The sequence below is a fragment of the Ornithorhynchus anatinus genome, chromosome 2, assembly GCF_004115215.2.
Source record: "Ornithorhynchus anatinus isolate Pmale09 chromosome 2, mOrnAna1.pri.v4, whole genome shotgun sequence".
Classification (NCBI taxonomy): Eukaryota; Metazoa; Chordata; class Mammalia; order Monotremata; family Ornithorhynchidae; genus Ornithorhynchus; species Ornithorhynchus anatinus.
In genome coordinates, this window is record NC_041729.1 from 125,355,394 (window position 1) to 125,371,180 (window position 15,787).

The following is a 15,787-nucleotide window of genomic DNA, read 5'->3' on the forward strand; positions in this document are numbered from 1 at the left end:
TTACTAAAATCAGGATTATTAAAATATATCATTTGTCAAATCATAAGGAATAAGTTAGAAGTTCAGTTCTCCATGACTTTACTGTTGACTGGCTACATTTATTTTTTTTTTTGGTGTTGAGAAAAATACATTTAAATATGTACTTATATACTGTAATTTACTTTCCCAAAGAAATTCAAATTGATTTTGCCTTCCCTCTTTAATCCAAAATACTTTCTGCAAAATGGGAATAACAACACTTACCTATGTCACAGAGGTACTGGAAAGATTTCTGACTATTAATACATCTTTGGGAAAATGAAAAGTAATATAATGTAAACCTGTAAGGGATGATGAGAGTCATGACAATCATAATTTAAATATGTTGATATACAGAAAGCATAGTTGGACTATATGATTCATTCTTAGGATATAATGCCAACAACACTTAAATATAACGAAGAATAGGCGAAGTGAAGGGTAACATGAAAATGTGAAGCAATTTCAGTTACCTGAATTAAAGCAGCAAATGCTAAAAAAACCCTTGTTCTACTGAAGAAAAGCCTTTTTAATTCCCAGTATTTACCCCCACATGATAGCAGTTCAAATTATTTTCCATTACGTGAATAATCAAATGTTTTCCTTTTTAGTCAAAATGTTGGAACCTCAGTGAAAGTAAAAAGATTCACTTCAACTGAGTTTGTTGAATAAAACTGTCCATAGCTTATTTTTAATGTAATATATTTGCTGAGCAAATAGTAGGTCATGGACTAGGCTGTGGGCAGGGAACGTAACTTTGTACTGTTATTTTGCTTTCTCCCAAATGCTTAGTACTTGTGCTCTGCACACAGTAAATGCTCGATAAATACGACTGACTGACTGACGTCACCACACAGAATTGGAGTTAATTATCTAGTTTTTAAAAGTTTTTTATTACCTTCTTCATATTTGGTTAAGGAGAATGAGTTTTGCATATTGAATGTATAAATTAGTAAATAATTCATCTAGAAGAAAATTCCAAAATGCATCAACTGTAGAGTGGAATTTTTGAATTTGTGACTTAAACCTTGGGAAGGGAATTAAATTTTGTGAAGAATTTTGGTCTAAAATGTAAACATAAAAAACATGAAAGCACTAAGATGTTATAGATAACATTGTTCAAGTTCTATTTCTCAAAAACAAATTATCTAGACACATTAGAAAAAAACATTACAGAAGTGTGTTGTTTTCTCTTCAGAGCTCAGTGATTTCTGTAAGAATCAGAGTGAACTCCCTGAAATATGTGGTCCACCAAAAGTGGGCAATAAATTAAGAGGAAAATTATTAATTCTAAAAAGAAAAAAATGATTTTACATATTGAATATTTAAAATTGTATTTTTAAATGAAATTAATAGATGATCTTCCCCAAAACAGTTTTCTTTTCTAAAGTAAAATGGTTTTCAACACCTTTATACGTAAACAAAGAATGCTGTACAGACAAAATGTAATGAATCACATTGTGCCCTACCTGCTGGGCAGACCAGCCAGTTAAGGCACAGTACAAATGTAATTCATTGGCCATTTAAAATATGAGTGTAATGAGTGGATTGATTATTTGAAGTTAAAGTCCGAAGTCTAACAAAGCCTAGACTAGGTAGGTGTAAGAGATTTTTCCTGTTAAAGAACCTAATGTTGGAAGAGAAATAATTGTGTGCCACAAAGTCATACCTGATTTGATTTACATAGTTATCAAGAAAACACAACTTCAAGGAATTTGTAAACAGGACTGGCTTATCAGAGAACCATCAACAGTTTTCCACAAAAAAAAAAAAAAAAAAATTAAACACAAAGCCTCAACATTGTACAAAACAACTTTGGAAACTTTATTGTGTATTTTAAAGTACATTTAGTTAAGGATCTTATCCTTACCTTTAATTAAAAGTAAATTTGAAAGAAATCCACAAACTAGTGTTTAAGCAAAGTTCAATACAGACTTTGAAGTCACAATATATACATTTATATGAGTGCAATAAGCTTTCAAATACATTAGGTATATATCTGTTTAAATAAATAATAGTACTTTTAATTGGACATGTGTGAGAGCCATACTGTTTACATCAAAAATGTCTGTACAAAATATAACAAAAAATGAAACTTAAACACAATTTGGATTTACAACTATTTCAATACTTTATGTATTTAATACTTTTTCAAATTATAAGATACAAAGGTTATAAGGGACAGTTTTTAGTTTTGACTGTCCAACACCGCTTAAAAATATAGATTTTAAGATGCATTACTATACATATTAGTGAACTCCCATTCAACCCAGTCACTACCACGGGGAAGAAAATATTCTATCTAGAATTACGGACAATATTCTCTTCTCTTTACAAACTATGCATATAACACATAGCAACAGTATCTCCTTCTATTTAAAACTACTGAAATGCATCACTTGATTCTTGATTCAATTTCTTGTATATATATATATAAAACATATAGAATAATTTAACAACCATCAATAAAGGGATGTTGCCATGGAAAAACCTCTAAAATAATTTTAAAACCAGCAATTACCATTTTCAACCTGGGGTGGGAGGGGTTCTGTTTGATATTATGTTTATAAACAGCAAGTTTACACCTAAACTAGAAATTCCTAGAATCCACCTCATAAGTACAGAAGAGGAGCGATATAATATTGGGTAATAATGGTTGAAGTGACAAGACACATCAAGTGTTTCACATTTGGTTGTTCAAATGTTAATTTTATCACAGGGAAACATTTTTGCAAAAGACCTTCAAATCCATCCACATTTCAGCATCTTTCAGAGAATGCTCCTGTACAAGAAACAATAACAAATACATTTTTGTATATCCACAATACTCAATGTTGGGAGGTTGCATGAGCAAAACTGATGGGAAGCTATAAACAATTTTAAAAGTTAAAATAATTTTGAAAATGAATGTTTTATTCCTTTAACTGCTTAAACAGGCCTAGAAAATAAGGAGGGAGGAGAGGTAAAAGGGGAACTAGTATAACATTGGGAAAGCATAACTGAAAACTTATTGGAGTAACATCAATTAAAAAGTTGCACTTATACCTACATAATCAGTTCAAGGCACAGCAAAGGACTTCCCAGCTTTATATTAACTATGCCTAAGGTAAAAACAATATGGAAAAAAGCTTGTGAACTGAAGTCATGTTTTAAATGCCACTAAGGGTTTATGGAATATCAAATGGTAATTTTACACTTGACTTTTGTGAGAGAAAAAAGCCTGAAGAAGCCAGCAGTTGGATTATAGTGCTCCTCTCTAAAATGGCCCACAAGAATTCTGTGCTATCATATCTCAAGCATCCATTCAGCACCACCTTGTGAATAGTAATTAGTTTATTTTTCTGTAAAAATAAACAGGGCTCATAATTTGCAAAGATGTCAGCTTGATATCAGATTTACTCTGAGAATACACAATAAATGTGTATTTAATCTTTTTCTGAGTCTATAAACCTAGAGTGCCTGTTATTTCTCATTGCTAACCATAGTATCCTTCTTTCCGGAACATCATTTAGATGGAAATGTCATCACAGCTATTAACATTCAGTTTATGTTAGAAATAAATGCAGTGACCTATAAAAAATAGTAACAATGCACTCCTGCCCATCTCAAGCACAATTTTTTTTTTGTGGGGAGAATTATTGGTAATAATAATATATTAAAAGTTTCATTTGGAAAGAAGAGGAAAAATCATATTTTCTTGCTATTTCAAGATAAACAGAGACAGTAATAGCACATAATAGATTTATGTCTTCAGGACACACTGTCCTTAAAACCATAGCAATAATAAAAAAAGAGTACTTACAGGTACATATACATGCATACTTACTGATCTATATTCAGGCAGTGTATACTCCCATGCTATAGGTCATTATGAGAATAATTGCGATAGATCATAAATACAATTTCTACTTTTTGTTTTCCTTGAGGAATTGAGGGCTGGGTAACCTTTAATTAGATTCTGCCTACCTCCACTTATTGGTGGCTCACGTAGGCAAAAACATTCCTTAAAAACCTAAATACTACAGAATTTAATGGCCACTATGTCTTTACTTACTGATTTATAGATTATGAATGACAGAATTAGCAAATCTCTTGCTAAACTACTAACCAAAATGTTTACCAGTGACATGACCTCCAGTCAACACTGTTGTTAAATACTTTTCATATTTTTCCAGTACTTGACACTTGATCTCAGCCACCCAACAAATTAATTTGCAAGCAAATTCTTTCATTAATCATCAGTTAAATTTTGGAGAGTTTCCCAACCTTTCCCATCCAATCAAACTGAATCTTGCTGACTATTTTTTACCCTCACAGCACCTTGAAAGGCTTAAGTTTTAAAATGGTGTTATTTACCAGAATGGCCTTGAGCTAAGTAAATGTAATTTGCAGAAGTGTTAGTGACTCTACTGTCATAATGCATTTTTTAATTACTGCCAATTTGTGAAGACAAATTATCAGTGATGTACGCAATTTAGAAAGACTCAAACCATAATCATTACTGGATTAAAATTTTGTGAGAATATGACAGTATACAAATGTTTGAAACAATCTACCCTTGCATTTTGTGTGCAAGTAATAGTTTACTACAAAGCTACAGCAAAGAATGATGGAACAGTGGGGATTCATTTCTTGTTGCTTGTGATGGAGCAGGCCAAAATGATAAACATAAATTCTGACTTCTCAATCTTACATTACACTGGTAGGGTGTACACACTAAAATTGATTTAATGTGGTAGATACAACTTTTTCTCTTTTTTTTGGTATTCATTAAGCACTTACTATGTGCGAGCACTGTATTATGTCCTGGAGTAGATACAAGCTATTCAGGTTGGACACAGTCTATGTCCCACATGGAGCTCATAGTATTATTTTCCATTTCACAGATGAGGTACCTGAGGCAGAAAGAAGTTAGGTTACTTGCCCAGGGACACACAGCACACAAGTGGCAGAGCTGGGACTAGAACCCAGGTGCTTCTGACTCCTGGGCCCAGACTCTATCCCCTAGGTCTCTCTGCTTCTCAATCTAGAACCAAAAAAAAAAAAAAAACTAGTTCCAGGGCTAAACTGGTCTTTAGTTCACTCGTTTTCAGGAACCCCTATAACCAACATATTAATGAGGTGAAACAGGAACATATACAGAAAAAATCTCTAATTCACTATTTCATAATAATACTCCTAATGTACTAAAATGGATTTGTACTAGATGCTTATTTAATATAGATTTTTTCATTACTTAGGAATTTAAGATGTTGTAATTAAGTATTAAATAGTTTGTGAAACACAATTAGGAGTTAGAGATGAACACTGAAATTCTTTTAAAATGCAGCATTTAAAGATTTGACTCAGATGACATAAATGATTGAGAAAGATTAAAGAATGCAATTAGTTGCATTCTGTTCTTCTGACACTTTTACATGAATTCATGATGCATATTTGCATAGTACATTATGTAACAATTGTAGACATGCTACAGACTACTCCTCCTGAGGCAAAATTTTAAGACTTATGTAGTAATCCTCCATTGTCGTGGGGAAGAAACATCAGAAGGGCTCTACTCTCCTCGTCAGACATTTTCAGTGGTGAATCTATTAAATTTGGTTCCTGAAATGTCCATTTGGATCAGGCCTACTTGTCTCAATCATAAGCAATAAGCACACTGTCAGTATAAATTATCAGTCATATACAGGATATTAGGGTTAAAACTAATTGTCTTTCTCAGGCATCTTGTCTGTGAAGCTCCCGAACAAAGCAGAATTTAGGCTGGTCTCAAGAAATCCAAAAAGCTAAATCAAGATATCCCATTGGGAGACTTCATTTCCTTAATTCACATTAAGTTTTTGGTTTTCAACTCCCAACTGGGAACTCTATCACATGATTGTTACCTATTATGAAACCAAAATCTTGGCATTTTTCCACCTGAATCTGTTAAAGAGAGAATACTTAAAATTTTGCTTTCAGAAATGTGATATGAGAAAATTGTTAAGTAGTACTATATTTTCTATTATTTTGCAGAATTTAAACAGGCCTCATTTAAGATACACTCACACAATCTCAGAGTGAAACTAGCACTGCATCCTCTCTCTGGAGAAAGTGATTTTTCTTATGCTTTTGGCTTTTTACTTGGAGGATGGTTTATGCTGTTGCCATTTCTTTATAAAATGGATTTCCTATTTATTTCATCTATTAAATCAAAATCTTAGAATTCTATCAGTTCCAGTTCATGAAGATTTAGTGTGTTGACTAAACTATTCCAAAATTCTACGATGTATCATCAAGTGATCCCTTTACAAAACAACTTGCTTGCTAAACGATGGCACTAAGGCCTAAATTTGGCTAAAATAATTTTCAAAGCCAACTTTTCTGTTTCAGACTGCTTATTAAGAATTTTGATAATGAAATACACAAGCCCTCAAAATCCCATGAGCCACCCACCCAAATATACAGAATCAAAATACAAATGATGAACAATATTTGACCCTCTAAAATTTTTGTTAATATATTTGTCTTTCAGTTCCCATATTAGTTTGAAGGAAGGGTGTCCTTTTCAATTCTTTAGGAATATGATAGCCCTGATGTCGTCTGTATAGTAGTCGTGAACCTGATTATATGTTACACATGCACTCTGCTTACTAGACGAATGTGTTAACATACTGTTCCACAAATCAATTTCATTTACCCATGGGCTTAGTATAAACTACCTCCAGAACACTCAGCTGGTTAATTTTATTCTGAGGATGTACACCAAGAAAGCCTTTACAACATTTTCAACTAGAAAATTACACTGAAATCTTAAGTGAATCTATTCAAACAAAAAACCATAATTGACATCCTTTACTGACTGTATAAACTAAATGTTTCGTCCTGTTTCAAGCTTTCAAACTTCACATGCGGTTATTCTATTCTAGCATATATAAAATTAGGTTTCAGATAGAAATGAGCCATTATGGAACTGGTAACATAAGCCTGTTTATTTAGAGAACTGTGTAAAACAGCTGGCAGCTTTCTCTGGTATTGAGTGGTATTGTTTTAGAAAAACTCAATGTATGAAAGAAGGCTAAGATTTGGAACCATATTAAAATAGCATAAATTGTACTAATGGTTTGTTCTTCCAGAAGAGTGGATATTGTGAGCATTACAGAAAAGTTGGGGGAAGGCCCATGCTGATCTTAGCTGGCAAGTTTGTGTAGAGGTGGATGGATGGTGGTACTTCTGACCCGTTCAGGAGCAGGGGCTGGAATAAAGATTTGAAAAGAAAGGAAAGCATCATTCTAGACTAATGGAAAAATGAGACTTACTTGTCATCCTTTGCTTTATACCACTTTTGCAACTCCTCTAGGTAATGGTAAGGCAAGTGAAAAAGCATCACAGACATATGCTAGAATTACTCTGATCATTTCTCAGGATCATCAGAGTTTTGAGTCAATGAATTGATCCAGTTGTAAAACTCAAATTTTCATTTGTATGTTTATGAAGAATCGATAGAGTAATATGCCTATAAAATATACAGATCATTAATTACTGAACTTCTGTAAAGTACTTTAGGATGATGTTACAATGAAATGGATAATGTGCCTCAATAATGTGGCCCTAATTAATGTGACAGCAATAAATACATTGCAAAGCAAAAATGCACTTAGTTTTTTCTTCTCCCAACAAGTGTGGTCAAGTCTCAACTCTGTTCATGTGTATAGGTGCTTAGCAAATACTATTATTATTAGTAGTAGTAGTATTGCTGTCACTATGTATAGTGATTAGCTCATGTATATGCATTACTGTCAATGAATATGTATACTTATTGTGTTGAGTCACACCTAGGAACCGGTGACTGATGAGGCCAGGATCCACCTATCAGCACCCTTAGCAACAACAAATCACTGACTGCGACTCGTAGTCCTGAGACCCCAAATTATCAGCAACCCTGGCAACAGTGAATTCCTGACTGCCGCCTGCAGCCTTGAGACCCCAAATTATCAACAAACCTGAAAGCAGTGAATTATTGGCCATAAACCCATAGCCATGAAACCCAAACCTATGTTTGCTGAAGACTTCTTGCTGAAGACTTCTTCAGCCAGAGTGTTCGCTGGATGACCCAAAGCTGATAATGAAGAATCTTGGTGTATAATGAGAGGCTATTGAAACAACAAACAGGGGCGGAGCGGCACGTGATATGCCAATCCAGCACACGAACAAATCGGGCTTGAAAGGAGGGGTCGGACTAGAAGGAGGGACTTGGTACTGCATCACTTAGGGAAGCGAGAAATATATGGATGGATTCATCCTCAGCCACTGACCTTTTGTTGCAACAAAATGAATAAAAGGCTGGCCTAACCTGACTCATTACTTGGGATATTTTTCCAACACAACACTTTCTTTTCCTGTCAGAATCTGCTATAATTGACCACTTCTAATGTACTGAATGAAGCATGTGATTTTTTTACTCACGTAATTAACTTTACCTATCACTTAGTACAACCTTAGCACATAATAAGTGCTTAACAATTTCTGCAATTAGTATTTCTTAAAGAAAGTTGTATTATCATCTTGACTCAAAGCTTATTATGAATACTGAAGAGCTGGATTTTCCTTTTGTTCCTAGAATGCAAAACTTCTTCAGTATCTCAAGGCAGTTGAGAGAGGTAGTTGTAATCTGTTCCCAAATTAAAGACAATAACTGTTTATGGGAAGAAAGACAGGGAAAGGCAGTGATATAACAGTGTCTAAATCAACAGCAACTTTCTCTTTCAAAAGTAATAAATATGCACTATATACCAAGTTTAATTGACTTGTCACTCTAAAAATACTGCACAGAGTGAACTAAAGCTATTTTAATAGATGATAAAAGAGAATTTATTTGAATGCTATAGTAACAGATTGATTTTAAAATATGCCCAAATGTACATTTAAAGTGCACAACACCTATAGTGAACATAAAGTATTTCACGAACATTTTGAGGAATGTGTTTAATATAGTTTATGTATCTGCATAGTTAACTTATCTTGTTTATTTTAAAATATGCCCCAATGTACAGAGTGAACACCACCTATAGTGAACATAAAGTATTCCATTAACATTTTGAGGAATGTGTTTAATATAGTTTATGTATCTGCATAGTTAACTTAGTTCTTACATAACTAAACTTCCAGATATCTCAAATAATCTGTGGTCAGGTAATTAGCTTGAAACAGCTGTCATATTTATTTTTCTATGTACTGCTGATTTTTATTGTGACATTCGACAATAGATTTGATTGAACATATAAATTTTGATTCACTGAATTATTTCCAGACTTGATCTACGACAATGGTTGGCAAACGGCTTCTGCAACTGTCAATCTAGATACATTCATCTTTTCCAAACCTGTTAGAGATTGCTTTAACAATTAATTCCATTAATTTATCTACATGATAGCCGATGCACTTATGCACAGCTGAGTAGGAATACAATCTGCATGATCCTGGATGTCAAATAAAATTAAAGTATATTTGATTTCATATTTTATGTTTCTATGATATTCACCTGCACAGGTCACACACTTCTTATATTCATAGTTTCAAGAATACATACTTTTTTCACTGTACATTGCTGTATTTTTTTCATCTTATGGAAAAAATGCAACAGGAAAATTACTCTATTGAATGCATGGAGAAATGTCCAAGCACTGTACGATGTTCAGTATGAAAAAATGTGAAAGTTATTTTTCATTGTTGATGCTGTTATCTACAGTTACTTGGAGAGAATAACATATACGTTGTGGGATGCTGAAAGGAAGATGGGGGACACAGATACTGATTGATAGATAATACAGGAAGAAATTTACAAATCTAATTAATCAAAATGGAGACCTAAGAAGGAGTCATAAATGGTGAGTGGAGTAGCTGTCATCTTATAAATGTCTTTCTGATTATTCATTCATTCATTCATTCAATCGTATTTATTGAGCACTAACTGTGCAGAGCACGGTACTAAGCGCTTGGAAAGTACAATTCGGCAACAGACAGAGACAATCCCTACCCAACAAAGGGCTCACATTCTAGAAAGGGGAGAGCGACAACAAAACAAAGCAAGTAGACAGGCATCAATAACATCAATATAAATAGAATTATAGATATATACACATTAACAAAATAAATAATATGTACATAAATACAAAAGTGCTGTGGGCGGGGAGGTGGGTAGAGCAGAGGAAGGGGGTCAGGGTGATGGGGAGGAGAGGAGAAGCAGAGGAAAAGGGAGGCTCAGTCTGGGAAGACCTCCTGGAGGTGAGCTTTCAGTAGGGCTTTGAAGGGGGGAAGTGTGCTAGTCTGGCGGATGTGTGGAAGGAGGGCATTCCAGGACAGAGGTAGGGCCTGGGCCAGGGTTCGATGGCGGGATAGGCAAGAACGAGGCACAGTGAGGAGGATAGAGGCACCAGATGAGCAGAGTGTACAGGTGGGGCTGTAGGAAGAGAAAAAGAAGGTGAGGTAAGATAGAGCAAGGTGATGGAGAGCTTTGAAGCCAAGAATGAGGAGTTTTTGCTTGATACAGAGGTTGATGGGCAGCTGCTGAAGATTTTTGAGGAGGGGCATGACATGCCCAGACAGTTACTGTAGAAAGATAATCCGGGCAGCAGAGTGAAGTATAGACTGGAGTGGGGAGAGACAGGAGGTTGGGAGGTCAGCAAGGAGGCTGATGCAGTAATCCAGTCAGGATAGGATGAGAGTTTGTACCAACAAGGTAGTGGTTTGGATGGAGAGGAAAGGGTGGATCTTGGCAATGTTGTGAAGATGAGACCGGCAGGTTTTTGTGATGGTTTGGATATGTGGGGTGAATAAGAGAGTAATTATCACATAGCCAATCAGATTTGCCCAAATCACTTACCCACCCTCCCCCGCAAACTGTAAACTCTTTGTGGGCAGGGAATGTTTCTACCAACTCTGTTGTTGTATTGTGCCCTCCCAAGTATTAAGTACAGTGCTTTGTACACAGCAAGTGCTCAATCAATACCACTGATTGACTAATTGATTGACTGATTGATTCTTGGGCTTGGCTCAAATGAAAGCACTTTATGAACATGAGATAAAGAGACATGTTATTCATCATACACATTATGCCATGCATACAGCATAAGATGGTGATGTCTTGTTTGCCATTTATGCAAGTACATCTACTTTGCTGAATCCTAGAATATTTTTCCTGGGGGACACGTGGATTCCATCAAGATGCTCCATGGCCTTGAATTCCCTCTCAGGTTTTTATGAACTCTGATGCCATATCCCAGTTTGTTTGTTTTTTTTTTTAAAAAAGGGCAGAAGGAACTTCAGAATAGGAAAGTTCAATATAAAACATTTTTTAAATGGTCACAGAGTGTCTGGTATAAGATTGGTACTGCAATCCTAGAAGCAGCATGGCCTAGTACAGACCTGGAAGTCAGAAGAACATGGGTTCTAATCCCGGCTCCACCACTTGTCTGCTGTGTGATCCTGGACAAGCCACTTAACTTCTCTGTGCCTCATTTACCTCATCTGTAAATTGGGGATTAAGACTGTGAGCCTCAAGTGGGACAAGGATTGTGTCCAACCCAACTACCTCGTATCTATACCAGTACTACGTACAGTGCCAGGCAGCACTTAACAAATATCACAATAATAATAATTATTGGACAATAGACAGATCAGTTGAAAGCCAGGTAAACTATTGAAAAACTGAAGGACTGGCCCTTAGTTGGCTCTGCCAGATAATGTCCTCAATAGTGACTTTGGTTACTTGAATTTTCCTGGTAATTGCCTCAAATAATTTATTTATGCCGCTTAGACAAGAATAAAAGACAAATCAATCAATGACACTTGTTGAGTGCTTACTGTGTACAGAATATTGTACTAAACCCTTTCCTCCTAGATTATGTGATTAGTCTTCTCTTGATTATGTGCCTACTTTAGTTCCATAAAAGGGTAAAAATTACATTTTAAGTATAGTATTGATAAAAGTAAAAGGCACTATTACCCTAAAAATCACTAGTAATTTTTCTTAACATGAAAAATTTATCCAGTTTACAAAGATGGCAAAAATTTCAAGAATAGAACCTGGTAATTCTGCATAGTGATCTAAAATAGAGTTCAATTCAATTCAATATTATCAAAAAAACCTTCAAAATTATAATTGCTATAATTCAAATACTAAGGTTATTAGTTGATGACTAAATTTCTTCTTAAAAATGTCTACCTCGATAGTTGGAAAATTGTATTGCAGAAACAACTGACACGTAAGGAGCAATCAGCTAAAACTAAAATGTGTTTTATCCTATTCCTATCTTTTCATAAGTATAATTTCCACCCAAAGTATAACAACTAATAATAAGAGCTTTTCCATTTTATTACTAAATTTTAATATAAGGAATGAAAGCTTATTTTCTGGGTAATAGACGCACAGATAAAGAACACATGCATTAGAGTAGGAACGCAATTTGGTATATTAAAAAAAGTAAAATCAACATTACAAAATGATGAGGCATCAGTATAATTATTTATAAAATAAAACCAAGATTCAAGGAACTGTTATTTTTTTTCTTTCTACATGAAACCAAAAGAGTGCCACATTATGGGAAAATAATGGTAAAGAAAAAATTCAAATAGCAATTTTATTTAGTTTGTTTTGATTTTTAAAATCCCAAATACGCTTTCAAAATCAAAGCCATACTTTGAAAACATTTATTGGTGACATATGAAAGTTTTTTAAAATCCAAACTGAATCCTGCCTTTTGTAAAGCTGGTGTTTTCATTTATAATCTGTGAAGTGTTCACAATTCTTAATTTATTTTGAAATCATTTATAGTACGTACTGTTCAGTAATTGATCAAATGCCATAAAAAACATCAAATTTCAATTGATTTCTGGTATAATTTAACCAGGACAGATGTGTCCCCTCCCATGTATTTATTTTAACAGATTTCTTTTTTATTTTTTTCTTTAAACTACTCTCTGTGGGTTAATCATAATTCTTCCAAGTCTGTAGCATTAGGTAATGTCTTTAATAGTTTTGGTGCCATCTTGTATATTCATTATAAAGCCTAATTTCATGCTAAAATGGGGAATTATCCTGGAATCAAAATATGATACTTTTTAGGCAAGGCAAGGTAGCATTCGGGTGCAACATTTTATGAATTTGAAAAGTTCATGTAATGGAGTTTATACTAAAATGAATGTCAGATTTGATTTCCAAATTTATCTGCTCCCAGTTTTTATTTTGTTTTGTTTTTCTCTCATTGGTCACTACGATCTGTGAAATATACTTTTGAGTTACTCTATATCAAATTCATATTTTGGAATGGGCCTCTAATTAAAATTAATCTTGGGAAGGAATTTGGATAAATTCAAGTAAGTGTATTTTTTCCTAAATATGAAAAGCAGATATTCAAACTCTAGCATTCTTTCAATTTTCAGAACTATAGTATTTCATTACTCCCCTGAAAATGGAGGACCATCTATTAAATAAAAAGATTTCTGTCAGATTGGAAAAATATTTCTTGACATTGATTTAAATTAGGAGAAATCATTTGGGTAAGATGACACAGGATGGATATGTTACCTGTATCCACTTATTGAGCGCTTAATATATGCAGAGCACTGTACAACACTTGGGAGAGTACAATGTAACAGAGTGCAGAGACATGTTCCCTGCCCACAATTAAGCTTAGTACCTCCATGTACATCTCCATGGTGTAAATGGTTCGCTTTCTGAGGATCTAAGCATAAAACAAATAAAAAAATTATTGGATGACAATTTGTAATTTTTCATGTAGTTTCAGAAATATCAAAGTGTGGGCAAGAATACAGATATGTATTTCCACGAAAAACAGATTGACTACCTAGATAAATGATCTGTTTTTCTTAATCAATCATTTATTGATAATGGATGTCTTTATTATTTTATGAAACGAAGCACAAATGCAAAAACATTTTTTAGGTAATTATATAATTACCAAAGTACTATAGGATCAATTTAGTCTAGTATCAGCAGTTATAGAAAAACTTATGATAAAGTTGTTTAATTACAAACTGTGACCTATTAATACTGAGGCAACATGTTGGGAACCATTGTCCTATAAATGTCATGAAGGAAATCTGGTGTTGTAGTACCCTGTTGTTGCATAGGGATTGTCTCTATTTGATGCCAAAATGTACTTTCCAAGCCCTTAGTACAGTGCTCTGCATACAGTAAGTGCTCAGGAAATACAATTGAATGAAGCCGCAGGCATATACATGACCATCTTTCAACACCACATCACACTGTACACAGAAATTACTAGTATGTACTATTAATATTCCAGTTGATATAATGGGTAAATAATTTTTAGACCAAGATCCAAATCCAAATTTTGGTTCCAGTAAATGTCACCTGCCCCAAAACACTACAGAAACTAGCCTGAACAGAAAAGAAAATAATATGACTTATGCTGAATTATTTTTTATTATTTCGGGCCAAATTATTTTTATTTATAATATAGGAAATACAAATCATGTAACTATGCAAAGATTGCTTATAAACTATTAATGCATATGGTTCAATTTTGAAACCAGTCAGGTTGACTATACTTCTCCCTATTATGCTTTTATAGTTTCAATTGGCAGATCCTCAGAATTAAGATATACCATGAACATCTGAACTAGTTTAATTCCACCACAGATTCTATTACTCAATATATCTACTCTCCAATTAATTAAATAAATAGGAGCTAGTACTAATATGTATCAAATATCTCCTGCTGTTTAAGTATGATTTTTTTAATGTCATTTAATGCTTTGTATGGGTCAGAAACTGTACTAAGCACTGGGGTGGATACCAGGTAATCGGATTTGATTCAGTCTATGTCCCACATGAGCTTTACAGATGAGGCATTTGAGGCACAAACAACTTAAGTGACTTTCCCAAGGTGACACAGCAGAGACAAGGCAGAGTCAGGGGTAGAACTCAGGTCCTTCTGACTCACAAGCCTGTGTTCTATCTATCTAGTAGGCCATGCCGCTTCTCTATAAGGATTTGACTTTTTGTATGTAGCTTTGCAATAGAACTGATGTATAAAGCAAAAATCCTCAGATGGGTAGAGTATTAGTGAGTGAAAGAGCAAGTAAATGCTAAAAATGGGAGTGAAAAAGCAAATTGAGGAGATACTCAAAAAGAAATGAGCTAGAGAAAATAATTAATTGAAACAGTAATCTTATCTACATCATTCTTCCCATGTGACCAGGATGTTAAGAACAGAAAATCTTTAAAACTGATTTCTCCATCAAGAGAAACTAATGTGAACATAGCTTATTAATCAGTTTTACATTAATAAAAACATGTCAATGTAGATGACTACTTAGCATATACTGTAGTTAGAGAAATAAAATTCACAAGGAACGTTCAAAGTAATAAAAGAAAAAAGCCCAAATTAAAATGTTGCAAAATATTTATCAATACTGGAAAATACATATACAACCAGAGTTCCATTCAATAACAGGGAAATAGCAAAGGAGACTAATGATAATAATAATAATAATAATGGCATTTGGTATGCGCTTTCTATGTTCCAGGCACTGTAGTAAGCACTGGAGTGGATACAAGGAACAATAATAATAATAACAATGGTATTTGTTCAGCACTATGTGCCAGCACTGTTCTAAGCGCTGGGATAGATGCAAGGTAAGCACATTGTCCCACATGGGGCTCACAGTCTTAATCCCTATTTTACAGATGAGGTAACTGAGGCACAGATAAATTGACTTGCCCAAAGTCACACAGCAGGCAAGT

The 15,787-nt window shown here is 34.1% G+C and overlaps 1 protein-coding gene across 7 annotated transcripts in view; it reads right to left on the minus strand.

The window, feature by feature from the left end:
• Positions 1 to 15,787, minus strand: part of PCDH9 (protocadherin 9) — a 1,189,516-nt gene that overhangs the window by 1,158,088 nt on the left and 15,641 nt on the right. The window contains exon 3 of one of the 7 annotated variants that reach the window (XM_029058418.2): positions 1,819 to 2,800. The exons of 5 other annotated variants lie outside the window; for them this stretch is intronic. In XM_029058418.2, coding sequence (XP_028914251.1) covers positions 2,732 to 2,800 — 69 coding nt within the window. In that variant the 3' untranslated portion in view covers positions 1,819 to 2,731. Of the gene's footprint in view, positions 1 to 1,818; positions 2,801 to 5,007; positions 7,253 to 15,787 lie in introns of those variants that run through there. One more of the 7 variants, XM_029058417.2, reaches the window with a different exon arrangement.